Source organism: Choloepus didactylus, chromosome Y (genome assembly GCF_015220235.1).
Source record: "Choloepus didactylus isolate mChoDid1 chromosome Y, mChoDid1.pri, whole genome shotgun sequence".
NCBI classification, from domain to species: domain Eukaryota; kingdom Metazoa; phylum Chordata; class Mammalia; order Pilosa; family Megalonychidae; genus Choloepus; species Choloepus didactylus.
In genome coordinates, this window is record NC_051335.1 from 3,922,794 (window position 1) to 3,950,458 (window position 27,665).

General features: G+C 49.0%; 1 protein-coding gene across 1 annotated transcript; it reads left to right on the forward strand.

Annotated features, from left to right (window-relative positions):
• The first annotated feature begins 548 nt into the window (after positions 1–548).
• Positions 549–27,085, forward strand: XPNPEP2 (X-prolyl aminopeptidase 2). The gene is given in 23 exon segments (XM_037822903.1): positions 549–707; positions 2,538–2,611; positions 4,149–4,259; positions 5,469–5,532; positions 6,603–6,707; positions 6,939–7,025; positions 7,941–8,087; positions 10,747–10,848; positions 11,551–11,632; positions 11,873–12,068; positions 13,009–13,098; positions 14,049–14,158; positions 14,905–14,979; positions 16,127–16,198; positions 18,775–18,835; positions 20,078–20,147; positions 20,786–20,890; positions 21,326–21,385; positions 21,868–21,938; positions 22,180–22,183; positions 24,348–24,437; positions 25,017–25,079; positions 25,082–27,085. Coding segments are annotated over 23 exon segments (2,043 nt in total). The 5' UTR covers positions 549–658; the 3' UTR covers positions 25,237–27,085.
• Positions 27,086–27,665: the final 580 nt, after the last annotated feature.

Consider the following 27,665-nt stretch of genomic DNA (forward strand, 5'->3'; position numbering starts at 1 on the left):
GGCAGTCTTGTCCTCTGCCAGTTGCTGGTGTCACTTTTACTGCCCTGGGGGGAAGTCACCCCCACTTACAAAATTAACTCTCCAACTATAACTCTCCAACTATAACCAAATTCCCCAAAGGACACATGGGGTTTTCCAGGCCCTTAAAAGAGAGAGGATGCAAGCTTTTTCTAAGTTAGGCCAGCTTGGAGGAGGAAGAAGGATAAACATCCATCCTGAGTAAAAGCAGGGCTGTCGCTAGAGCTCTGGTGGGGGGAGCTAATGGGAAACAGCTTGCTGGAGGGAGAGGGACAGAATTCAGGAATAGCAGGGGCCTGGATGCTGAAAAGGGGGTTGGGATGAGCAGGCTGATTGAGACCAGCTGTTGCTCCTTTGCCTCAGAGATCTTTGGACTCTGCCCTGGGCGGGCTAACACCCTATTCCTGGCGACTAGGAGCCAGCAGCCTAAGGCCCCTCTGCCAGCTCTGACTCTCACGCAGCCCCCAGAAACAAAGGACTAGAGCGGGAACTCTATCCATCAGCCAGATGCCTCCTTCCCATCACCAGCCTCCACCCCCTGGCTGCTCCTGCCCAGGAAAGACCTGTAGGAAAAGGCCAGGGAGCCCTGCCCACCCTCCCCAGTCCCACCATCCACTGAGTGCCGGCATCTGGAGACCCCATGGCCCTGGCTCATTGGGGCTGCTGTCCCTGGCTTGTCTTCCTCTGTGGTATGTGCACCCCAGCCTCTCCCTCCCACACTGGGGAGGGCAGGCCCAGCTGGAGAGCAGCTCTGGCCTCTCCCCTCTGGGCTCAGAAAGGGTTGGAGTGAGGGCTGGGCCCCAGATTGTCTCTTTTCCTCTTGATCACTCCGTCTTGAGGAAGAGGTACCCCAGGGCCAGGCCTCGGGGCCCTCATGACTTGGGTCAGGTCTGGCTTGGCACCCTTCCATTCCCCCCTATGGTGCCCTGTTTGTCCTCTTTGGCCACAACTAGGTACCCAGCTCAGCACACCCCCACTCCTACCCTACTCCTGTGCTCTCTGTCAGCAGGATCCTGCTCACTCATTCAGCACCTAGTTCCTGGGCACCACCCACCAGTGCCAGCGCCTCCCACTTATTCGGCTGTGGAGCCTGCCCTTGGGAGCCGCAACCTGGCCTCAGAAAACAGCAGATCCAGGTGTCCAGAGGGACATGGGTTGCCTCTGTCCAGCTTCTTAGGTTGGCATCTTAGTGCCACCATGTCACCAGAAATCTGTTCCTAAAAGATGGGTGTTCATTTTCTTAAATCAACAGCATGGGTCCATTTCCCCCTTGAGTTTGAGACTAAGACAACCAGGTAGAAAATTCACCCCAGGCGTCTTCCTTCCCTCTGTAGCTCAACCCATTTGGAAGGAAAAAGTGTAGGGTCTCCCCATACTCATGCCCTCATTACCTTCTGGGGAAACCCCTATTTAAAGGTGGAGGGTAGGGATGATGGAAGGACTATCAGAGACCACAGGACTTTCAGAGCCAGAAGGGGCTTCATCTAACCTAACCTTTGCTTTCTACAGAGGCCTGCAGACTGTGGGACTTAGCCCAGTGTCTGGCACACAGTAGGCACTTAGGAAATGCTGGCTCACTGAATACTGGGTGACTCTTCTTGGGTCACACCCAATTTGGAACATAGCACCAAACTGGAACCTGGATCTCCATAAACTCTGTCCCTTCTGTGGCACCACCTTTCCAGGCTCACCTTTCATGGTTGGGGGAATAGGAGAATGGAAAGAGCTCCCCACTCTTTTAACTCATATGGATTGGGTTCAAGTCCCTGTTCTACCACTGGCTTTCTGTGGCAGAACATGGGCAAGTGACCACATCTATTTGGGCCTCAGTTTCCTCCTCTGTAGGAAGTAGACAATAATAACCACCTCATAGGGTTGTTGTAAGTGTCAGATGAGACACTATCTATAAATGGCTGAGTTCAGTTCTGACACATGTGTCTTCAAATGCTAATCCCCCTTTCCACACCAAGCAACAATGTCTAACTGGGATTACTTGTTTTATACATTTAAAACGAGCCTGGAATGATAGGCAGAGATTTGGGATGTGCAAAGTGGTACAAGTGGGCCTTGAATTTAAGTAAACCCAATATACATAAAATTAGATTTATAGAAGGCTAAAAAGAACAGGGATGTGTGTGTGTGTGATTATTTAGTGAAATCCTCTAGAGCATTTCAAAGAAAATTTGATTACAAAAATTTAATTTACATACAACTTTTCCAGTTCCATAGACCCTGAAAAGGCCCAATTAGATTAGAAGAAAAAAATTGATTTAATGGGCACTAAAATCCATCCAGAAGTGGCAATCACTTGTTGATGAAACAGGTTTCTTTGATTGTGACCCAGGGTGCCATCCAATTCAGCCTGATTTCCTATGAAATGTAGTTAGTTTTATCCTCAAGGAGAGCTGGACAGCATCATGTTTAAAAGAATGGGGGATCTGGAGTGGGGGAGGGGTGGGGAGATGTACCTGCCGTGTTTTTTCTCTCGGAACTCTCTGGATTTTTCTCCCGGTTTCTAGCTTGTGCCTGGGGCCACCCAAAGCCAGCGGACCTCAGAAGAGAGGACGTGAGAAACTGTTCAATCAGCCCTCCGGTGAGACCTACCCCCACCCCTCAACGGCCCCACCCCACCCCCGTCCGTCCCCCAACCTACTCAATTACTCCTTTCTCCTGATTTCCTTTTATCCTACTCAATTACTCCTTTCTCCTGATTTCCGGATGCGGGATGGGGGGGAGGGGTCTGTTTCTGATTAACAACCCTCGGGGAAGGCAGCAAGTTCTTAAGTGTCTATCCTCTCCCCGCTCCCCGTCCGTGCCCTCTACCCCCACCCACCGGTTCTCACGGCAGGTTACCTACTTCCTGTCCTTGGAAGCCCCTCTAGGGGGGAAGGGAGGAGCGGCGGAAGGGGGCGGGGAGACTTGTGGCTAGTCTCTGCCTGAAGCCCGGCAGGCAGGCAGAGTAGAGGACAAAGATGGGAAGTGAAGAAACAAAAAGTCCTTTAGAAACAGCGCAGAGGGAGGGGGGAGGACGACAAGGCTGGAAGAGCCAAGGGAGGAGAGCAAGAGAGGAAGACCTAGGGTGAGAAGTCGGGCAGAAGGAGGTTCCAGCAGATTGGAACAGAAGGGGATCAGGCAGTCACCTTCTAGCTGGAGACTGGCAGGATTGTTTCCCAAACCAGAGTAGAGCTGAAGATCTCCAGGCAGGGGTGGCCCAGGAGGTGTGAGGCCGTTGGCATACCAGTGGTACATTAAGCCACAGAATTTAAAAAAAAAAAAAAAGTGGTACATCTGCTTGCAATGTCGACATTATTTTGCCACAGGCGGACAGGCAGGTGGGTTGGCAAACCACATTACTTGTAAAGTAAAACAAACATGACTAGATCGTTGAGGAGAAGGCAAAACAAAACAAAACAAAAAAATGCCTTTCATTTCAAAGATAAAATACCCGTCCAAGAAATGTCAGGTTTGGAGAGCACTGACTTTCTTTTGGCACTGCCCTAAACTGCTGGGGTACTCATTCACTCTCTTTTGCCATTTGGGACTAGTGGGTGGAAATTTGATAAAGTCCCTAAAGAAAGGTTGCCAGATAAAATGCAGGACACCCAGTTGCATCAGAATTTCAGATAACAAATGGCATTTTAGCATAAGTATGTCTTATCTATTGTATGGGACAGACTTATACTAAAATATTATTTATTGTTTATCTGAAATTCCAATGTAACTGGGCAACCTGTGTTTTAATTTGCTAAATCTAGTCACCCTACCCTAAGGTATCGAAAGCAAGACTATCACCCTGGCCCAGCCCAGTGCCATAGCTAAGGCCCCTGTAGCTCTTTCCCGTATGCACCCCATCCCCACCCAAGACTTAGTTCCTGTTATTGTCATAGGTATTCCTCTCGAAGCTCTTCTCTACCTCCACTCAGCCCAGGCATCTTAATCTAGGCTAAACCATAACATCAGCTGCCATACCCCCCTTTCCTGGGACAGGCCAGCCTGTCCATGCTAACCCCACTCCATCCCCACCCCCTGCCTAGGGCAAGACCAGGGCTTCTTTGGAGGCTGGGGACCCAGGTGTCATTTTCTCTAAGTAATGTATGTATATGTCTTGGTGTCTTCCTGTCATCTGTCAGTACCTACCAGTCACTGCGGTCAATACCACAGCACGGCTCATGGCCCTCCACCAGCAGCTGCAGGCCCAGAATCTCTCTGCCTACATCATCCCAGATACGGATGCCCACATGGTGAGGGATGGCTCCTCTCCCCCTTGCCCTCCCCACTACCCTGGGTCAGACTTTGAGGAGAGTACATAAGCAGGAAACTATTAAGTCTCAGAAGATGGAGGCAGAAAAAGGATTGAACAAAGGAAGTAGGAAGTCTGGATACGGTAGTTTTAGGGCAACTGAAAGAAAATATCCCTTTACATAGGAAGGATGACATTGCCAAATCTCTTTGACCTTATGGAATGAAACTATATGTAACTTCAAAATCGATTTTGATCAATTTCTAGATGGCAGTCAGATCCTGAATTAATGTTTAAGGCATCCTTGCACTAGGAGGTTAAAATGTGGGCTGGGGATTGGCCTGGAAAAGCTCTAAGCTCTCTTCTAGCCCAGTCCTTTCTGGAACCTGCTCTGACAAGGGTCCCAAAGAAACAGGTTGGATAGAACATCAAAATGATCCAGGGTCCTGGGCTATGTGAGTTTGGGGGTATAGGTTAGGGGGAGCAGACAGGGAACAAGACGGTCTGAGCAAGAACTGCTTTTCCCAAAGCAGCATCTCTGCCCACACATCCCACCCTTTCCCACCACTGGCTCCACCTCCACCCCATCTACCTTCCCGACAGCACCAGCCCAGTTGGAAGAGAAGTCATTTTCAGTGTCAATAAAATTGTTTGGATTAATTTTCCCAACTGCTAGGAAGGGTTAAAAACCTTGGGGAAGTGTCTGTCTTCTCTGAGCCTCAGTTTCCTCTCCTGCCAAATGGCAATGAGACCTGAGTCCAAGGATTCTAAGTATTAAAATAAAATAATGTATAAACCCCTCTGAAGAAGTTATTCATGGTGTATCTAGTGTACTGTACTAAACTGAGGAGGGTGGGGAGAACAGCTGGAGGGGAGAAACAACATACGTGACCTCTGACTGCACAGAATTTGCATTCTGGCTGTGGAGACAAGACTCCTTTGCAGAATAGTTCAGTGTAACACTGAGTCCAAGGCTGAACTGTATGGTTTAGGCTCCAAGAGATATAGTTATTCAAAGGAAGGAAAGATACTGGGAGGTAGAGAGGTAGGGAAGTTACAAAGGGCTTACTGGAAGAGGTGCCAAGTGTGCTTGGCCTCATAGGACTGGTTGGACCTGACCAGACCGAAAGAAGTGGGATGTGGTTAGGGGCCTTACACGTGGGGTCTGACTCCATGAAAAAGGCTTATGATGGTGGTGTTGATTTCTTAGAGTGCATGCATTGGCAAACATGATGAGAGGCATGCATGGATGACAGGCTTTACAGGATCAGCAGGTAACAGCTAACCCAGCCCTCACTGCTTCTATTGGTGGACCCAAAAGTGGCCACAGAGCAGATCCGCCTTCTTTTCCTGTTAAAAGTCCCAATGGTCCTCTCAAGTGGCCCTGGAGCAGCCAGGACGTAGGGTCTGGAGGTCCCTGCTTCTCTTTCCCTGCCTCCCCTCCACCACCCAAAAAAGTGTCACCAGGGCAAGTGCCCAATCAGATTCCCCAAGGTACACATGTCATAGACTCCAGGCCACATATCTGCATGAGGCACATGGCCCTCAAGGCTCCCTTCCAATGCTGGTTGCCTCTGCCTTAGCCCAGCCCCACCTAGCCCTGCTTGGGGTTCCATTTCCCAGACAGTTGCTACTTCCACCATCTAGCCTCTATGGGCCCACTGATTCCCTTGTCATGATGGCCCACCTGGAGACAAAGTTTAACTTTGCCAGTCCTTTTATGAACAACTTCACCTCACATAACCAAATGAGATGCAAACATAGAGGCCCTTTAGGGGACCCCAGTTTCTGAAGGGGTCTCCCACACCAGTCCTGGCTGCTTGAGTGAAATCTGAGCTTCCCTTGCTGGCCCTAAACATTCTTCCCCCCCTGGGCTTTGAGCTGCCCTGCCTTGCTCATCATGGGCTCTTCATTTGTGCCAATGTTGCTGGGTTCGACTTATCCACCTGTCCTCGGCTAAGCGTTTGGCTCAGTGTTCCTATCAGCCTCTGAGTTTCGATACTGAGTTCCATTTTCTTGAGGACACTTACATGCAGCATCAGCTGTTTTGGACTGCCAAAAGCAGACTCTCCTTCTTTTCCTACTAAAAGTCCCAGTGGCCCCCTCAAATGGACCTCAGTACCTGTGTAAAGCAGAAATGGCTGATCCAAGTCACCCTTTCTGCCCACTTCCCACAAAGCTCTCTTGAACATTATCCTACCTCACTTCTTCCAATGGAGGTGTGAAACTCTTCCCAAAGGCCCCTTGTGACATTCTCAGAATCAGCACTATGTTGCACAAAACTAACCAAAGCCAGGTTCCCTCACCTTCCCCCTTGCCTCCAAGCTTCTCTGTTCTGCCCCAGGAACAGCAGTAGTGACCCCATGGATAGCAGCACTCTGGACCGACAGTCGCTACTGGACTCAGGCTGAGCGGCAGATGGACTGCAACTGGGAGCTCCACAAGGAAGGTAGGGGTGCCACACAGATGTGTCTTCCAAGCCCTGGGATCTGGACAAGGTACGGGAAGGTTAAGTGAGGTGGAGTATGCAAGGCCATGCTGGGCCACTGTGGGAAGCTTAGGAAATGTGAGGCCTCCTTGATTTGATATCAAGGAGGACATGCACAGTACAACAGAAGCCTGGCTGGAGGGCCTGAGGCTGGCACCAGAGGTGCGCTCTCTCTTCCTGCCTTTCTCACAGTTGGCACTGCTCCTGTTGTCACCTGGCTCCTCACCGAGATTCCTGCTGGAGGGCGTGTGGGCTTCGACCCCTTCGTCTTCTCAGTTGGTATGTTCTTCCTTCAGTCCCTGGATTTGTCCATGCTAATTGAGTGACTCAGATTTCCTGGGCTGTAAAGAAACATACCTTGGTTGAAAGAGGGATCATGTGACTATAAGAATAGCGAGTTTGAAGTGGTGATTGCAGAATATTTTGCAACAAGGATATATCCATGGATTGGGTAATTAAAATATATTAAAAAGAGTGAATACAATTTTTTTAAAAAGTCATGAATGCAGAGATCCAACCTAGAAGACTCAGGAAATCATTAAGATTTAGTGGATGAATAGGCTGAGATATCCTTGAACCCAGAACTACCCTCTGGGTCCTGGAATTCTGCCGGTTATGCCTCAAACTCCCTTTGTAGCCCTCTTCTGGAAGGCAACTTAGAAGGATCAAAGGAGGTGGGAGGGCCTCTGAGCAGAGACACACAGCCCCTCAGGAATCTAGCTCCCTGAGCTCTGGAGCCCCAGTCAGCTGTCCAGCCATGCCCCCAAAGATGGAGTGCTCAAGAATACATACCACAAGACTCCCACTTCAGGACTGCCTTCTTTACCGCCTGTCCAATGGCCTGAACATCACCATTCTTTTGAGCTCTGGTACTGAAGCCCTGTTGAAATGGTTAATACCCAAAAGAGGAACTACCCACTCAAGAAGATGAGCTTAGTCAATTGGCTGTGGATGGCATCGGGGTGGACTCAAGGCAATTAGGATTTGAAAGCAGAAGGGGGTGGGGTGAGAGGCAACCCCCCAGATCAGGACATGCATTCTAGGAGGGCCAGATTGCTTGGGCAGGATCTGGGCAGCTGGGACTGTACAACAGTACCAGGATGCAGAGCAGACAAGGGCTAACTTTGTAAGAATCACAATTTTTCCTGAGGTGTAAACAAGCAAAGCATAAGTGACTCCTTCTTGTCTCTGCAGGCTCCTGGGAGAGTTATGACCTGGGCCTCCAAGGCTCTGGCAGACAGCTGGTGTCCATCACAGACAACCTCGTGGATCTGGTATGGGGATCCCAGAGGCTGCCTGTTCCAAGCCAGCCGATTTATGCCCTGCAAGAAGCATTCACAGGTGGTTCAGTTCTCCTTTCCAAGTTGTAGCAACATGGGTTTCTGCTGATGCTTCTTTGTCTGAAAAATTCTTCATAAGAGGTACCAAAAGCATGGTTCTCAAATTCTTTAGTGTGCACCATAATCACCTGGGATGCTGGTTTAAAATGCAGGTTTATGCTCCCCTCACCAAACTCTGAGTCAAAAGATCCTCAGACCACATTTAGAAAAATTCTGAAATGAAGAGTGTTAGGATAGTGAAGCAAGAGGAGGCAGAAAGGGAGGCAACAAGGGGGTCGGGGAGAGATGAAAATTGTACCCCTTTGAAGACAGAGAGAAAAAAAACAATATGAGTTGCTTTTCTGGTAGTGGAGACTGGTGTTTATTGAATCATTTAAACCTTTGCTTCTGGGCCCTCCTGTGATTAAAAAAAAAAATTCAGATCTGTGAGATGGGTGGGGTGGGCCAGGGTGGGCCAGAGGGAGTAGATGACTAAGTTTGGGGTCAGGATCGAGACTCAGTCTGTGTCACAGATTAGGGTTCGGGTTTTGGCTGCATAGCAAAGTTAACAGACCCAGAAAAATCTAGCATCAACAACCTTGACCTCACTGACACCATTTAAAAACATCATAAGAGCACATTATGCTCTATGATTCTTGTAAGTAGTGACTGAATTCCTGACAAGGACCAGGCTACTGATTAAGAATTTCCTGGGAATTCTAAACAAGCTAATGGACTCGGAATCCTAGTGATATTGTTGGGCAAGCTAAGAGGCCCCTTCCACATGCGGGTCCATGCACATTTCTTGTTTGGAAAGGAGTCAGAAAAGCAGGAAGGAAATTTCAAAATAGCAGGTATGATGAAACAAGTTAAAATTGTGTCCAATTTTCTTCATCTGTTCTGATGGAACTTGCAGAATCATTCTTTCTGCATCTAAACAATTTTTAAAGACATTTGAAAGAAACTGTTTAAACTGTTTTTAAAGAAACTTGCTATCCAAGAAGGTTAAATCATAAATAAAACTCATCTCATTTAGATAAAGAAGGTCACAGGAAGGGGAAGAGGTAGCAGGGGAAAATTAGCATGAGTTTTGTCATTTTCCACAAGTAAGGAGGGGATGCAGAGACCTCACAGGCTGCTAGTCTTCAAGGAAATACCATCCAGAAGCAGAACTGGACTTAGAAACCCAAGAACAGAGTTCATCTTAAATAAGCTTGTAAAGGTAAGAGAGCCTTTGTCTCTAAGCCACTAGCAGGTTTTAAAGGAGAGAAAGGACAAAAGAAAAAAACATGAAAAGATACTTAAATTTGGGCTTTATTAGATTTCTCAAAAATGTATCACACCCACGAACCTTGTAAATATTATGCTAAGGGAAGGAAGCCAGACACAAAAGGACACATCGCGTATGATTCCATTTATATGAAATATCCAAAATAGGCAAACCCATACAAGCAGAAAATTGATTCGTGGTTGCCAGGGGCTGAAGGGAGAGGAGAAGGAGGAGTGACCTACAAAATGGGTACAGGGTTTCCTTTGGGGATGAGGAAAAAGTTTTGGAGGTAGTTAATGATGATGGGTGCACAACATTGTGAATTTGTACTTAATGCCACTTTTTAAATGGTTCAAATGGTAAATTGTATGACATGTGTATTTTACCACAATAAAAAATACAATAAGCCTAAAAATATATCGTACCCAAAACTTGGGTTCCTGTTGAATAGTTTTATCCATTTGCATAAAGTTTTTTTAATGGAATTAAGTTATTTTTGCTAATCTCTGGATCCACCTAGAGCCCTTAATGCTTATGCCCTTCTGCTTAACAAATTCTTAGCCCTGTGTAGAGGCAGGCTCTTCACTGCAGGGGGTAGGCATAAAAGATAGAAAGTAAAGTCCTAGAACTGGGATGCAAGCATCCAGAAAGCACAGCTCCATGACACAAGTGTAAGGCTAGGTTTGAAGAGACTGACAATGTTAACAAGATAGTACAGTATCTGTGTGGATTAAGAGTATGGGCCATTCAGTCAGAGAGACCTAAGTTCAAATCCCAGCTCTACCCTTTGCCAGTTATGAAACCCTAGAGAAGTCACTTTACCTCTCTGAACTTTGGTTTCCTTAATTGTAAAATGGGGCAAGTAAGGAGTAAAACAATGTACTTAGCCCTCCCTGTGCCTTATAAGCACTAGGGTGACTGCAGGGGAGAGGTGCTATCCCTTTGCCCTTCAAGTAGGGCTGCTCTCCTAATAGCTATTCTGCATGATTAGTTATTGATCAGAAAGTTATACCAGATTTACCAAATGTCAAGACACTATTATTCTCCATGCTTTACAAATGTCAATTCATTTGATCCTCAAAATGACCCTTTCAAGGTAGGTAATATTCTTATAATCCATGCCCCTTTTTACAGATGAGCAAAATCAGACACAGAGAGGTTAAGTAAGTTGCCCAAAGCCACCCAGCTAGTAATGGCAGACCCAAGATTTGAATTCAGACAGTCTGGCTGCAAGGCCCATGCCCTTAATGACTACACAAGTAAGAATTTGTTTGAAGAAAGAGTTCCATTACTTAAAAAAAAAAAAAAAAAAAAAAAGGGAAAACTATTGCCCCAAGGGAACCCTCCTCGGAACAGAGTACCAAGGGGAGGGTGCGTCACTGACATTTTCTTTGGGCTCTTTGGCTTCTAGGGAGCACGTGGCAGAATAAAATATCTGGCATCCGAAGCCAAATGCAGAAGCATCCCAAGGCCCCAACTGCTGTCCTTGTGTCGGCACTTGATGAGACTGCCTGTGAGTATGGATTTGTGGACATGAGTGGACAACTGGGTGCCCCCCAATTCCCAAGCCTCCTAGGCCCTGCAGCACGGGGCTCTCCCCCCGAACAAACACATACCCACTTGTTCCTGAGACCTTCTGTAGCTATGGCCTGTGGGGACTAAGAAAGGGAAGGGGGCAGAAGCTCAGAGGAACCATGTCTGCAGAGTAAGCATACTAGGGAGCCCAGGACAAGCTGGGGTCACCCCACAGGCCACCAGGAATGGACTGACCATGGTGGCCAAGTGCTGAGTCTCATTAAGGAGAAGAGGACCAGCACACACCTCCCAACTGCCTGGCCACGACCCCAGAGCACTCATACTGTCAGTTTTAGCACCTAATGCAGCCCCATGCTTTCCCAACATGGCCCAGGGCTTCTCACCTGACCCCCATGGCTGGGCTTCAGGAATCCTGGGAACACACTGAAACAGTTATGCTGAATGCTGGCCATGTTTATACATTTTTCTGGGGGGAAAGTGTCCGTAGTTCTTATCATCATCTCAAAGACAACCCCCCTTCAAAAAAAAAAAAAGATCAAGAAACATTCACAGGCAGATGATGCAGGTGTGCTGCCTGGGAATCTTTTGGGTCTAAAGCAGACAAGGGGTGCACAAGTGTCACAAATGCTTACCTCAGGAAGATCAACCCCAAGGAGTCCCCATCAATTTTCCTCCCCAGGGCTCTTCAACCTCCGTGGCAATGACATCCCCTATAATCCCTTCTTCTATTCCTGCACGCTGCTCACGGACTCCTCCATCAGGTATGGCTTGTCCTTGGCTTGCTGTCACGAATTCCTCCAGTGCCACCCCTCATGTGCCCCGCTGCCCTCGAGCTTGGTGCCTGCCACAGCAAGACTCTCTAGGAAGCCTCCTATTGACTCTTCCTGACCCCTTGACCTCTGTTCCCTTCATATCCCAAGTCTAGTCTTCTTGGCTTCCTGGTGCTGTATCCCTCCCGACCTTCAGGAACAAAGACCTCCCGGTCTGCCCTCCCCACCTAGGTTATTTGCAAATAAGAGTCGGTTTAGCTCCGAGACCCTGCAGTACCTCAACTCCAGCTGCACAGGCGCCATGTGTGTGCAGATGGAGGACTACAGCCAAGTCCGCGACAGCGTCCAGGCCTATGCCTCAGGAGACACACGGATTTGGATTGGGACCAGCTATACAACTTATGGACTCTACGAAGTGATACCCAAGGTGAGTTTGTCAGGCCCCGGCCAGTGCCAGGCACCGCCCTCCCCTGCCAACCCTGATAAGCCTCATCCTGAAGGGGGATCACAGTTCCTTGGCCATTCAGTCAGGTCAGTAAACAATTGTGCAGCGAGTTCCCTGCTAGGCCCCCCTGGGGAGAGATGGAAGAAGAGGAAGCAGGGCTGTCTGTCCATAGAGAGCTCATAGATTGTCAAGGAGGCTAGAGAGACTGCAGATTGGTAGAACAGAGGCTTTGGAGTCAGCCAGACCTGAGACTGAATCCCAGCTCTGCTCTTAACTGGAGCTTGTCCTTACCTTGGACATGCTGCATAGCCAATCTGGGCCTCAGTTTCCTCACCCGTAAAATGGCAATAAGAAAGTGGTTAAAATTGGAATTGTTATGTTGCATTAAAAAAATCCTGCACAATAAAAATTTTAAAAGGAAAAAAAAAAGTGGCAGTAAGAGTGCCAACCTCATAGGAGTTGCTCTGAGATTTAAGGGAGATAATGCACAGAAACCCCAGTGCCTGTCATGCAATAGGCACTCACTAAATGGTAGCTGTTATCACATGTACAGAAAACTTACACCACCACAACAACCCACTCATGGGTGCTTGCTGACACAGGCCAGGCTCCCTCCCAAAGTGCTGGTGAGATCCAGGGGCAGGGGGTGAGCCACCAAGCAGGGCAGTGTTAATCAAGGAAGCCTTCCTGGAGGGAGGGAGGAGGGGGGTAGGTGGAGGAAATGTGGAGCTGGTCATGGATCCATGGGAAAGTTCTGTGTAGCCAGAAAGCCTGGAAAGGAAAGGGTGTGGCCGCTCTAGAGAATGGCAAGTTTCACCTCTGCTGGTATTACCTGCCAGTCCTTTCAAAATACCTCTGTGCCCTACATGATACTCCCAGACCTCTTCTTCATCCCCCTATGCTCCTCTCTGCCCTTTGACAGGAGAAACTCGTGGCAGACACCTACTCTCCAGTGATGATAGCTAAGGCGGTGAAAAACAGCAAAGAACAGGCCCTCCTCAAGGCCAGCCATGTAAGTCCTTGTGCAGGCAGACATGGGTTAGAGAGGAAACCCTGCCTGAAGAAGACCCTCAGTGAAACAAAGCAGACACCAAACTCCTGGGCATCTACCTGCGCTTCACCTCTTACTTACAGGATAACAGAGTGGGTTAGAGCATGGGCCCTGGAGCTAGGGTGTCTAAGTTCAAAACCCTGCTCTGCCCACTTACAAGCTGGGGCACCTGGGGAAAGTCATTTCACCTCTCTGGGCCTACATTTTCTCATCTGTGAGATGAGGATCCTAACAGTAATCCACAGCATAGGGTTGTTGTTAGGATTCAGTGAATTCATTATATGTATACATATACGTATATGTAAAGTGCTTTGAGCCCCACCTGGAACATTCTAAGTGTTAAATAATTGTCAGCTCTGATGATTTCCTCACTCTGGCAAGAGGATAGCCTGCTCTTTTTGATATTCCTGTTTAAATGAGGATAAACTTTTTAATATCCTGTTTAAATGAAGGTAAACCACTTCATTGAAAAAAAAACTTTTCTTATGAAAAATTTTAAGCATATACAAATGCCAAGAAAATAGCACAACAAATTCCCATGTGCCCATCACCCAGCTTCAACAATCAGCAACTCATGGCCAATCTTGTTTCATCTCTAACCCCACCTTCAATACCTCTACCACCCCACTCCCCTCACTGCTGGGCTATTTAAAAGCAAATCTCAGATATCACATTGTTCCTTCCATCGACACTTCAGTAAGCATCTCTGAGAGATAAGGACCCTTTTAGCAACATCACTAGGACTATGACCATAGCTATAAACATTAATGAGAATTCCTTAACATCATCAAATAGCCAGTCAAACCCTCATATTTTTAAAGCTCCAGATCTCAGAGTAGCCTAATCTCCCACTTCCCTGAGTCCAGGCTAAAACCATACCTCATCCTGCTTCTATGCTTCCACCATTCCAGATACAGGATGATGTGGCTGTGATCCGGTACTTGGTCTGGCTGGAGAACAACGTTCCCAAAGGCATGGTGGATGAGTTCTCAGGGAAAGAGCTCGTGGACAAATTCCGAGGGTGAAGAACCACCACTGTGCTTTTGGGCTGATGTTTACTGTGGGGGTGAGGGATAGGGTGGGAAAATTGGTCTCCTGGCTTAGGGGGAAGGAAGACACCCCCCACCCTTGCATTTAGGAACCTCCTGAAACAAGGAGCGACAGGTTCTTGGGAGGGTGAAGGTGGCTGGGCAGAGGTTGTTGGATAAGGTTCCCCAGCCCAGCAGAAGGTGGGACAATTCAAAGGGCCACAGCCCAGTACCACCCTCTAGTGTCTGCGTCAGGCATGGCTCGCTGTCTCTGGGGGAAGCTGGCTCAGGGTTTCCCTGGCCAGGTCTGCCCCAGGGCCACTTGGGAGTTGAGGAGAGTCTCTCCTGAGGGCACACTTGGCCCAGGCCATGGGCATCCTGCATCTTTGAGGTGCAAGATTCTGCTCCAGGGTTAGGAGGGGTTTTCAGATACAAGGAGCTAGAGTTCTTCACTCTTGCTTTCCCTCTGTGGGACATTTGGGCTTTACTTTCCCCATCTTTAAATTGGTGTGTAGAGGGAAGAATTGGTTTCTATCTTCCCTTCCTTCTCTGACCTTCAGTGCTCTATAATGACAGGCAGGGCTTGAGGAATTGGAACAAGGAGGTGGGGCCAGAAGAGCTGAATGGAGTCTACCCCAGATGGAGGCAGCTGTGACCTTCCTTTGCTCTGGTTAGACACCCTGGGTCCAGCCTAGCCCCTGGGCCCAGTCATTCGCCGTTCCTATCTTGTGGTTTCCAGAGAAGGGTTCTCCTCCGGGCCCAGTTTTGAAACCATCTCTGCTAGTGGACTGAATGCTGCCCTGGCTCACTACAGGTACTTCAGGAAAAGAATGTTCTAGGGCCCTGTAAGGGAATCCTTGTGTATGTGTAGGCAGGGGAAGGGGTGAGGGGTGTAGACGAGGGAATGCTTTGGGACCTGAGTTCACCTTTAAGGTTTGAGGCCATGGGGAATGGGGATGTTGGAGTTCAGTCTGGGATTAGGGGTCTCCTTGGGATTAAAAAGCCTGAGTGATTCCTCACCACCACTACAAGAGGCTGGGACTTTGTGAGTGCTCAGAGCTGTGCGGTCTGAAGGGGAGGCCAGGGTGCTGTTGGATGTTTTTCCTTGGTTTCCTGTTACTTATTTGTATTAGCTAATTCTTAAAACTCACAAGCATGTATGGAGAAGGGCCTGTTCACGCAGCCTGAACCAACCAAGATGGACCAAGATGTAGGCTAGCCAGATGTTTGGCCCCATAGTAAACAAACACCTGCAGGCCTGATGAAATCTGGGGGACAAAGCTGACCAGATTCCTCAGTCTGCCAGGAGCCCAGCAGGGAGAGATCAGATGCCTTCCAAGGAAGAGCTTGAACTGTCCCAGAATCCCCTCCTCTGGTGTCTTCCAAGCCTTCGGTTACTCTGCCCCAGACCCTTCTCCCCTGGAGAGAGTGGTAGGGTTGGTCCTCCTCAACCTCACCCTCAGGCTGCCCTCCTGTCCTGTGCACTGGCTTCTCAGGGACCTCTGTCTCAGAAGTAGCAGAAAATTATAGAAAAGAGTGCTGCACTGGGCCTCTGACACCTGTGTCCAGGCCCAGCTCCATTACTGCTTTACTGTGTGATCTGGTCCAAGTCTCTTTGCCTCTGTAGGCCATTGCTCTTTATGTAAAAGGAGATGGCTGGATGGGGTGGTCTCTAAGGGCTCTCCTGGCAATAACACTCTGGGATCTTTTGTTTCTCTTCTCTCGGGGGAACAGCACCTTGCTCTGTGAGGTGCAGAAAACCCACTTGCAGGATCAACAGATGTGAACTGAGGACAGTGGCCACAGAAGCTGGATACTCTCCCAGATAATGACTTCCTCAAGGAATTAACCTGGAATCCCACCCACCCCCAGGGGTGGGGGTCACCTCTACTTTCACTCAGGACCCCCACTACACCCAGTGCAGGATTAGGCTGCTGCTTCTCAGCATCTCCCTTTTCCAGCCCGACCAAAGAAATACACCGCAAACTGTCCCCAGATGAGATGTACCTGCTGGATTCTGGGGGCCAATACTGGTATGTACTCCCCACCCTGCCCTGGCCGGTCTGCCTCAGATTCCCCATCTGAGAAAGGAGATGAGCGCTGAGCATCCTTCCCATTTTCACACATTCGGGTCCCTGCACAGTGGGAAAGACACCACAGCCAGAAGAGTAAGGCTGCTCATGCAGGACCTCTGAGAATTAGGCGAGGACTCCCCTTCCTCAAGTAGAATGTTTTTTTAAGTTCACGTATTAGTGTACAGTCTGAACAGGCACACTCATTGGCCCTCCTTGGCTGCACAAACACATTCAGATATCTCATCTGCCCATGGACACCCTGGACAGAGCCCCCCAGCTGCCAGCATCATACAATGCCTCAACTCCCCCCACCCCACCCTCCTGCCCTGCCGGCTCACAGGTGAGATGACTGTGTCAAGTTGGGGAGTGGGGGACAGGATCAGGCCTCTCTAAGGGCAGCAGGCAGGTGAGAAAAGCCACCTCAGGGGATACCTGGAACACATTGGTATAGGGCAAACCCATCATCATGGGTACATTCCCATGCTCTTTTGAGTGTGTGCATGCCCATGGAGGGTTATGTAGGAGGGCGCTTTCTCTCTCCTCCAGGACTCCACAATCTGTGTGTCCACCTATGTGCTCGTGTTGAAATTAGTATAACCATGAACTGAACGGCTCCCCTTTAGCCATATTACCCTTGTACAGTGCGCAGCCTGTACAGTAGTACTTGACGACCCTGAAGAACAAGCTAACCCTGTTCCTTCCAAATGTGTGATAAGTTGTTCACGCAAGAGCTGAGCTGAGCTGAGCTGAACTGACCTGAAAGATTTTCCCATTTCATCCAGGAAGCCAGTGGACTAGGAATCTTGGGGTGAGGGAAATGAATGGGGTGTGCTGAACTGATGGAGGCGCAAAGAGTAGTTTGTCTTTCAGGCTCTATCCAGTGGAAAGGGTGAATGTGCTAATGACAAAGCTCCTTGCATGTTCTTAGCACAGCTCTTGCGGGCCGGTGTAGCAGATGCTCTGCTTAGCAGCCTTCGCTCGTCACCAGTTTATGGCCAATGCAGAAAGGGGAAGTGAATTTGTGGAGGGGAAGTGAATTTGTGGGGGCGTTGCTGGATCTGGGGCATGCTCAGAGTAGGGTGAGGCTGGGGAAATGGTCACCTCACTTCCTCTTCTCTCCTTCTGAAGAAGAGGGCCACCATACCCTGTGACCTGCTCTCAGGGAGGAGCCCCCAGGGCCCTGGAACCCTCCCTCCACCCCTGGCTTCTCCCCCAGGGGTGGCCACAGAGGCCATTCTAGGCAGTAGCTGCAGCCAGGGGGTGAGTCAGAACTTAGGGCTACGCCTCATTCAGGGGTGGGAGTGAGAACTTAGCACTACGCCTCACTGTGACTCTGAGCCAATCACTGGGTCAGATCCATGTTCACAATGGAAAGAACTGTGTGGAGAGTCACTGCTTGCTTTAGGCCCGGCTTCACTGAGGCTCAGAGGGGGAGACAACGTCACGGCCTCAATCACCTAATCCATGAAATGGGGATAATGAGGCCTGCTCTGCCATCCTTCCAAGGGGGTTACAAAAGTGTTCTATAAATGGTCAAGAACTATTTGAAGGTGGTATTTTCTTAAATGCTTTTCAAAATATGCTCGGTATATGTATACGTAAGTGAAACAGACTGGCGCAAGAAGGATCCGGATCTTAGAGCTGGGATTTTTCCCTGATGATATGATTAGGTTTTAGAAAGATTTCCTTGGCTCTAGTGTGGACTGGATTGAAGGGTCTAAGAGTGGGGAGAGTTAGGTGGCCTCTGCAGTAGTCCTGGCTAGAACCACCAAGTTCTGCCATGGGGCAGTGGTCAGGGGATAGAGAGGTAGGATTCTGGCCTTGGATGTGAGGAGGGGAGAAGGGACCAGAGAGATTGATGGGGGAAACCAGTGGAAGAAGGCATGCTGGGGCATGCCAGAACCAGGTCTGGGGAACAGGGGCAAAGATCCTCCCAGAAAACCCGTATCTTGGGCTCAAGGACAGGGGTTAGCTAGGGTTCCTCCCATTTATATGGTGCTAGAAGGGAAGCTGAGGCAAACTCTCAAGGAACACAGGGTCTCACACACACACACACACACGTACACACACACACACAGAACTGTCTGAAGATGTAGGAGTGTTACAATCATGTGATCTCTCTGGATCTCAGTTTCCCCCATCTGTAAAAAGGAGGCAATCTCTTCCTGCCTCCCAGGGAGCATGTAAGAAGTCTAGCTTTTAGAACCAGCCTACCCCAAGGAAACCCAGATTTACAAAACATCCAAAATGGGTTGTATGGGGGTGGGAGTATATATAGGGGGGTGGGTAATTAGGATTGTCAGATAACATAGTGATTTTTAACTTGATAGCTTTGCAGAGGCCCTTGATGCTTAGACAGTGAAGGTGGGATTTTGATGATGGGGAACTATCTTCTGCCACTCACCTCCCATCCCACCCCCATCGCAGCCCTGCTGCCCAATCCCTAGTGGAAAGCACATCGGAAGCACATGGCCACAATCCCTAGCCCCAAGTGCTCAGCAGAGCTGGACAGAGTTGCCTTTTCTTCTCTACAGGGATGGAACCACAGACATCACCAGAACAGTCCACTGGGGTACACCCTCTGCTTTCCAAAAGGTAAGCATTGGACCCAGATTTCTCCTACCCACCGTCACCCAAGGAGGACCCAGGCAATCACTCCACCAAAATCCCTTCCATTTTACAGAGAATAAAACTGAGGCCCAGAGAGTTTAAGTAGTTTGTCCAAGGTCACACAGCAAGCCAATGCCAGAAAACACAGTGCTTCCTGCTGCTTCCCCAGAGACATTTCACACCACCAATGGGGCCTTGGCCCAAACTTATCCTCATCCCCTTTCAATAAGTCCATGGATAAATCTTTATTTAGTGCAGTCCATGGTCCTAGCCCTGTGCTAGGTGCTGAAGGAGGCAAAGAAAGAAGAGTACAGCCTAGAAGAAAGGAGGAAGAAAGGCATTCCAGGTGGAGAAAATGGCACAAGCAAAGGCTCAGAGGTGGAAAGGATCTGGAGGTTTTCAAACAATAGTGAGAGCATTCAGCAAGCAGGGTATTGACTGTGGCTCAACTATTCACTGTGCTGGAAATAGAGAGAAGGGAAAAAAAAAATACTCCATGCAGATTCCTATACAGGTTGAGCTCACTGCCCCAGGCTGAGGATGGCAAGTCGTTACTCCATCCCCTTCACCACACTGTTTTGGACAGTGGCCAGAAGAGGCTGCCATCAGGCCACCTCCCTAACCCTTTCCACAAGGTAACATCCCCAAAAGAGGAGAGCTGACCTGCCAAGATATCAGGCCCCAATCTAAACTTAAGACCTTAGGAGAAATAAAAGGATGATAATGGGAATACCACTAAGAGAGCTAATCTTTATTTAAGCATTTGTCTACTCTGATTGAAATACCTTACATATATTAGTCTACCTAATCCTCCCAACCATGTTGTGAGCCAGATATGGTTATCATTCCATTACAGATAAGGAAACTGAGGCACAGAGAGGTTAATGTCACTTGTCCAAGGTCTCAGAATTTATGTGTGGCCAAGTCAGGATTCCCAGCCTGGGGAGTTTGACTCCCAAGCTCTGACCATTGCCACCTCAACACATTTTAATAACTCCTGCGGACCCTAACCTCCAAAGAGAACCACATGGACCAAGCCCCAGCTTTGGGGGGGGGGGGCTCCCCACAGCAGAACCCTTTGGCTGTCTTCGAGAACACAAGTGATCACACATGAGCACACACCACCCTTCCACACACACATACACAGACCTGCACACAGGCCAAGCAGCTGAAAATTCTCCTGCTCCTCCTCTTGTCCTCCACATCACCTCTTTCTCTCCCCATCAGGAGGTGTATACCCATGTGCTGATGGGAAATATCAATCTGTCCAGACTTGCCTTTCCTGCTGCTACATCAAGTGGGTTTTGGAGGCCAGGTTGGACCCAAAGCTTCAAGCCCTGATTTCACTGGGGCCAGAGCATTACCTTGGGAGGCATATGGGGTAGGGATGATATCCTCATCCCATCCATAGTATAGATGAGAAAATCCAGCCCAGAAAGAGAAAGCAACTTGCCCAAGGTAATACAGAGGGTTAGCAGGAGAACCAGGCCTTGAACTCAATCAAATGCAGTAGCTCAGAAGTAGGGGAGATCAGTGTGGGCTGCAGCAGTCAGGGGAGGATTCCTGGAGGAAGTAGGTGTTGAAGTACTGAGCCTTGATGGATGGAGAGAAATTGTAATAGAGTCAGTGATCCAGGTAATGAGTACAATGGGCATGCCAGAGACAGTGGGAGGAGGCTGGTCTGGCCAGGAAGCACTGCAGGATGGAGTCAGTCTGAGTGCCACTGGCCTCACCCATCAGCCTCTCCAACCCAACCTGATGTCATGTGTCATCGGACACTTGCCTGCCTCCCAGAGCCCCTCTCTTCAGGCACCACCCTGGAAGTTAGACCTGGGGCAAACAGTGGGAAGGGGCAGTGCTGACAATGCAACCCTCCAGTTGCAAGGCAGGTAGTCTAGGGTCCAGCTGACTAACTGGGCACCATCTCTCTTCCAGGGTGAGTGATGAAGGCTTTTGCCCGCAGAGCCTTGTGGGACGTTGGGCTCAATTAGGGTCACGGGACAGGCCATGGCATTGGCAACTTCCTCTGTGTGCACGAGTGTAGATGTCTCATTACTCCCCCAGGGCGTCCCTGTGTAATGGCCTCCTGTCAAGGAGGTAGAGCATTGCACAGCTATGGAAATGACCAAGACCCACAGGGGTGCAGTGAGCTGCCCAAGGTCAACCAGCTGGTGGGAGGTGATGCTCCCCAGGGTAAGTAAGGAATGCTAGCAGCTAGCCCCTCCTTGGCATGCAGGAAGCCACCAGAGAGAGAAGTGTAAGGCCAAGACCTACTGGCTGACCCAGCATAGACTCCAGAGAAATAAAAGCCAGGGCAAATCGGGTCTGTATCAACCTCAGATAGACAAAGACATGGTGGAGAAGTGCTGCTACAAATGTCCTGGGACCCCTGGATACCCCCTCTTCCCCTGGCCTGTTGGTTTCCAAGCTGGCAAGTACAGAAGAGCTGACACTGCGCCGTATCTCCCTTTCCAGGGCCAGTGGGGTTCCAGTCCAACAACATCGTCATGGCCAAGGGCATATTCACTTCCATTGGTATGGCTCTCGGCTCCCTACCCCAACCCTAGTCCACCCTCCAGTGTGCAGGCTAGGTCACTCCAGCCTTCAGAGAGCACACCAGGAACAAGCACAGACCCAGACTCCACCACTGCACTCCCTCACCTTCCCACTCCCACCCCTACTTCCAGCCCCAAATGGCTTGGGCCACTCTAACTCCAAACCTCTTCAGCTCATACTCTCTTTTTGCCCTTGGGAATTGTGCACTCTGGGGTCTCCAATCAAATGCTGGGTGATAGGATGATGACACTAAGGGAGAGAGGAGTCCCCCAGGACCCAAAGTAAGTTTTTAGGTCTTCACCACTGGCTACAAGGCAGGGAGGGTAGTCTTGGGATACAAGACCCAACATGTTGCCCCTGCTTAGACAATGAGCATCCAACAGCCAGGGGGATGTCAGGTACAGGAAGCCTGGGGTTGGATCCTCCCCCTGTTTAACGCCACTAGCATCTCTGTTTCCCAGAACCTGGTTACTATCAGCTTGGTGAATTTGGGATTCGTCTTGAAGATGTGGCCTTGGTGGTAGAAGCAAAGGTAAAATGGCACTAAGATGGGCCAGAGGTGCAAACTGCATGGTAGTGACTTTGGGCCACCCATGGAGGTAAGGAAGGTGAAAGGGGATGGTCATTTAATGTGTGGGCATGAATTTATTTGGAGTCTTCCTTAGATCTGCAGGAATTCCCTACATCAAAGTTTCTCAAACCAGTTTGCACATTAGAATCCTCTGAAGAGCTTTTTTTTTTTTTAAAGTGCCAATGCCCAGGCCCCACTCCAGACCAAGTGAATCAGTATCCCTGCCCTAAATCATCAGTTTTCAATGCACACAATAAACACCAGGGGGACTTGTTAGAAATAGTCACTATATAGCAATCAACAAGATAAAATACATAGATATAAACTTAAAAAGACTCACATGGAGAAAATCTCTACTGAGAGACACAAAAAAGGATTTAGATAAATGGTCATCTTTGGGGAAAAGTCTCAAGATCTGTAAATTAATCTATAAATTCAAGGCAACCTCAGTTTCAATGCTACCTGGATATCTTTGTAACTTCATAAAGGATACTAAAGTTTGTTTGTAAAAACAAACATGCAAAGAGAGCTAGGTAGCTAGGAGCTATCTAGGAGGGCTAGGAAACTACCCCTATCATCAGGTATTAACACATACTATAAAGCTACCATAACTAAAACAGTATGACACCGACAAGGAACTAAACAGATCTAATAATGGAATAGAATATTTGGTCCAGAAATAGATCCTCTAATTTCCATAAGCAAAGTGGGAATTTAGCTTACAATAAAGTTGGCATTTCTAAACAGTAGAGAAGTGAGGGATTGTTCAAGAAATGGGTAAGTGAAGACAACTGGCTAATCATTTTCAGGGTGGGGGTGGGGTGGAATAAAGCTGAACATCACTGTTACACCAAAGTAAAATTCCAAAATACATTAAAGATTTAAGGTGAGAAATGAAACCACAGATGACCCAGAAGAAAACCTCTATGAATTCATTTATTAATCCCTGGGTAGAGAAAGGCCTTTCTATGCCAGACCCAGAAGCCATGAAGGAAAAGATTGATAAGTCTGACTAAATTAAATAGAAAACTTCTATATGGAAAAAATACCATAAACAAAATCAAAAGATGTATGATGAATATAGTACATATGACAGAGAAAGAGCCAATTTCCTTATTTTACCATGAGCTTTTACAAATATAGGCAAAACAGAAAAATGGGCAAAGGATATGAAGAGGCAATTCACTGAATACATATAGTCCATAAATATATGAAAAGATGCTCACCTTCATTCTTGAATAAAGAAATACAAATTGAAATAATAATAGAATACCATTTTTCACCTATCAGATCAGCAAAAATGAGAGACTTTATGATACCCAATGCTGGTAGAGGAAGTATAAAGTGGTGGAATCTTTCTGGAGGGCAGTTTGACAATATTGATCAAAAGACCTATTAAAAATGCCTTTACTTTTTGTCTCAGTAATCTCTCTGTAAGATATATACCTTCTGGATATAGTCCCAAAAGTTCACCAATATTTTCCTACAAAGATGTTGTTTGTATCATTGATGGTAATAGCAAAAAATTGGAAACAGCCTAAATACCCATTATGGGTTAAGTAAGTTACATCCACATCCACATATTATGGAAACTCAAACAGCCCTTAAAAAGAGTGAGGTAGATCTACTTGTGCTGATATGGAGTGCTCCCCAAAGTATACTAGGGTGGGGGAGGGCTGGTGTATATGGGAAGGTGCCATACATTTGTATGAATTTTAAATATATCTACATACATATAATATATATTATATATATATATACTCTATGTAGTATATACTATTCATTTATGTAGTATATGCCTAAAATGTTTTTCAGAAAGGAAACCTGGACAGGGAGGAGACTTTCAGTTTTCATTGTATATCTTTTCAGTACTGTTTGAATTTTCTAAACACATACATGCAAGGGTTCTGTAGGAGATGGGAATTATGGGCTATTGTTCCTTCTTTATACTTATCTCTATAGGTAAATCAATTGATAGATGCATAGAAACATATATATTTTTAAAATGTAGATTCTCTGGGCCCTGTCCTAGAGACTGTGACTCCAGTAGGTCTGGGGCAGGGGGTGAGCCCTGGGATCTGCATATTTTACAAGCTCCCTAGATGCTTGTTGATGCACACATTTTGAGAAACACAGATCTAAGTCTAAGTTTCCAGAATCAGGAGGGAAGCACCAAAGGCAGGGCTGCTAAGTGGTAGACAACAGAGTTGGCCTAAGGGGACTCTGGAAGGCTTGGGCCTACCCTGAGTCTCCAAGGTTGACAAGAATGAGTCCCTGGTGCTGGATGTGGGGCTCCCTCCCTCCATCCCTTCAACCTAGCTCCTCCTCCTTTCTCACTTTCCTCCTCTCATACCTTCCCTATGGGCTCTCAGTACCCAGGGACCTACCTGACCTTTGAAGTGGTGTCCTTGGTGCCGTATGACTGGAACCTCATTGATATCAGCCTGCTGTCACGAGCAGGTGAGCACCCCTCAGCACCATCTACCCTTCAGCGTGCTGAGTAACTGCCTTCTCCCCGACCCTGGGCCTTTCCCGCCTCTACTCTTCCTCTACTCGGAGACCCTCTGCCCCTTCGCCTCCCACAGGAAGGCCCACCCTCATGGCACCTGTAGGCATATAGTGGGGCATCCCTCCCCAGCTGACAAGTGACCTCAGTGCTTCTAAACCTCTCCTGCCAGACCAGCGTGCCCAACCCTAACCAGTTGACTACTGGGGAGTCTGAGACTGGCTTGAACACTACAAGTCCTAGAACTGCAGGCGATCCCTATCTCTCTCTGGACCTCAGTCCCCTCTTCTGCAAAATGGGGATAATAATGCCTGCCCAACTTACTCTCATTCCTGGACCTGAAATCCATCCTCCCTCACCCCTATGAAAGTCACTGTGATGTTAAAAACAGCCACAGTGGGGAACTGCCTCTGGAAAGCTCCTGGAAATGCCAGTGGCCTAATGGTGGCTGGGGACCCATGGATACCTGGAGTACCACAGCTGGGGATGGGATGGTACCAAGACTTCACCTCTTGGCAGCTTGGCCTGGGGAGGCCCTCATCCCTCCTACCCTTTGCAGCTCCAGTACCTGAACCACTACTACGAGACCATCCGCGAGAGGTGGGGCCAGAGCTGCAGCGGCGCTAGCTGCAGGAAGAGTTTGCGTGGTTACAGCAGCACACGCAGCTCTTGTCAGCGAAAGCCCCACACACCGCCTCCCTGGCCGCTGTGTTGGCAGCCTCCACCCTTGCTGTCCTTGGTTGGAGTGTCTAGAGGCTCCGGACTCCCCTGTTCATCCTCCACCTGGATGTGGGTTTCTCTCAGCTCCCCTCTCCTGGCCCCATCCATCCCCCAAGAGCCTGCCCAATGCCTGAAAACCATTGCCCTCAGCCTCCTTCTCCAAGACCAGACTCCAGTGGGACAGGGCTTCTTGGCCCCCTCTGGGCTTGTACACCTCACCCTCAGCTCCCAATCCTAGGCCCCGGGAGAGGAGGGCCAGCTAGTCCTTATCTCCCATGAGCCCAGTAGGCCCAACCTACAGCCTGGCAGAGCCTGCTACTGCTGCTGCTCACCCCACCCCCACCTCCCCAAAAAAAGACCAGTAGGGCAGTGCCTGTACCCCCAGAGGCTCCATGACCCTAGAGAACCTGACCCTATCCTCACCTGCTGGATATAGCCAGAGCTGTTCCCACCCCACTGGACCCTGACTTCTTGGTCTTCCCACCCTTGAAGCTACCTCTGGTCATCCCCACCTCACCCCTATCTGCCCCTAGCCCTACAACAGCCTTCTGTCTACCAGCCTCTGGGCCAAAGGAGCAAGCCCTCCCTGGGGGCTGCTTGCTTTGCCTGTAGAGGGAGAGGAAGGAAGGGTGACTGAGTACTCTTATTGCATACTGCACACCAGGGTGAGGGAAATCAGAGGGGGGAGGGCAGGGTGGGGCTGAAGCCAGAGGCCAGCCAGAGAAGGTGCACACACACCAGGCTCCCAACTTGTGAGCCAATTGCTCGTAAACCTTGGGTGGGCTCCATGCGAAATGACAGGCTAGGGAGGCAAGTCACAGGAATTTGGCTGCGGAGTAGGAGGGAATGTGGCAAGGAACTCTGGAATACAGTCCTATCAGAGGCTGGGTAACAGCTGGAACAGCCCCACCTAATCATTATCCCTGATATTTGTGGGGCCCCAGCAACAATGCTATTAAATCCCTGCGCCTCCTTGTCAGGGAGGAGTCTGGTTTTGCCTTTTTACAGGCAGGAAAACTGAGCTCCAGACGGGGAGATGGGACATGGCCAAGGACACACAACATTTTGGCTGGGAGATGGTGAAGCCAGAATGAGACGGCCATCCAGCTCTTTTACCGTTCAGCACCTCAAAAAAATCCCTTATCCTACTTCCTGAGCCCCTGCTCATTTACTGGGCCCTTGGTTGGGCTGAGAAGAGTTTTTCTTGGGTGGCCGTTAGCCACCTGGTCTCACATCCTGCTAGATGCTCAAGAGGGCCTGGCAATGACGCCTGCCTCAGGGTTTTGCATCGTGTCTGCTGTGTTGTCGGAGAACTGCTGTTACCTGTGGCTTTTGTGGTGGGGGAGGAAGAGAAGGGGTGAGGCAGGGGCGGGGATGTGAGGCTCCCAGAAGCTCAGTTGGGGAGCACATGTGCTTGAGAATGTGTGTGTGAGCATGGGCATATGCACACGCATTTCCCCCACCCCTCCCCGCCCTGCCAACCACCTCCAGCCTGTGCTAAAGGTGTAGTGGCTGTGGGGAGGAGATATAGGCAAGCCCCAAGCTGGAAGACTTATCGAATGTGAGCCAGAAAAGTTAGAGCCAGCACCTTTGCTCAGCAACACACAGCCCTGGGGAGGAAAGAAGTGAGTCCCTGTATGTAGGGCACTGGGCAAAGGCACTAGGCAGAACAGGACCACCAGGCCAAGTTTACTGGATATGAGGGTGGCCTGCACCAGTCCCCACCACCTATGCTTGCATCCAAAGGCCCCAGCCCCGGCCCAGCCTCACTGAGAGCCTGCAGAACTCAAGGGCAGGCCTCTGCTTGCTTAGTTATTTGCTCTCTCACCTGCTCATCCCACAAAATTACCTAATGATAATAAAGTAAAAATAATAACAATAATCATTTCTATTATTATTGCTACCATTTACTGAGTGCTTAATATGTACCAGGCAGTATGCACAAAGCTTTATATCCATTTTCTCATTTAGGCCTCACAACAACCAATGAGAAGTTACTTTTATTATTCCCATTTCACAGGTGAGGGAACTGAGGCTTACAGAGATGAACTAACTCACTCAAAGTCATTCAAGTAAAAGAAAGAAGTAGGATTCAAACCAGTCAGGTGATTCCCGAACTCACTCTCACAGAAAAGGGCAAGTGGCATGGCTCTCCCCATTTTACAGATGAGGGAACTGAGGCCCAACCAAGATGGTGAGAAGCAGAGTTGGGACTCAGACTCAACTTGTACTCCTTGCAACATACTGCCTCCTGCTGGCCCAGACCTTCACATTTGCCCCCTGACTGTCCGGCGCTTCTCCGCCCCGCCTCGAGTCCTCGGTCGGCCGGCGATGGGGACCAGAGAGATAAGGGGAGAGAGGGTGCGGACAACGTCTTACCCGGAGCGCTTGTGATCACTCAGGACTCGCAGCAGTGGAGCATGTAGGCTTTTAATGGGACTAGGCAATACAGGTTCCACCCG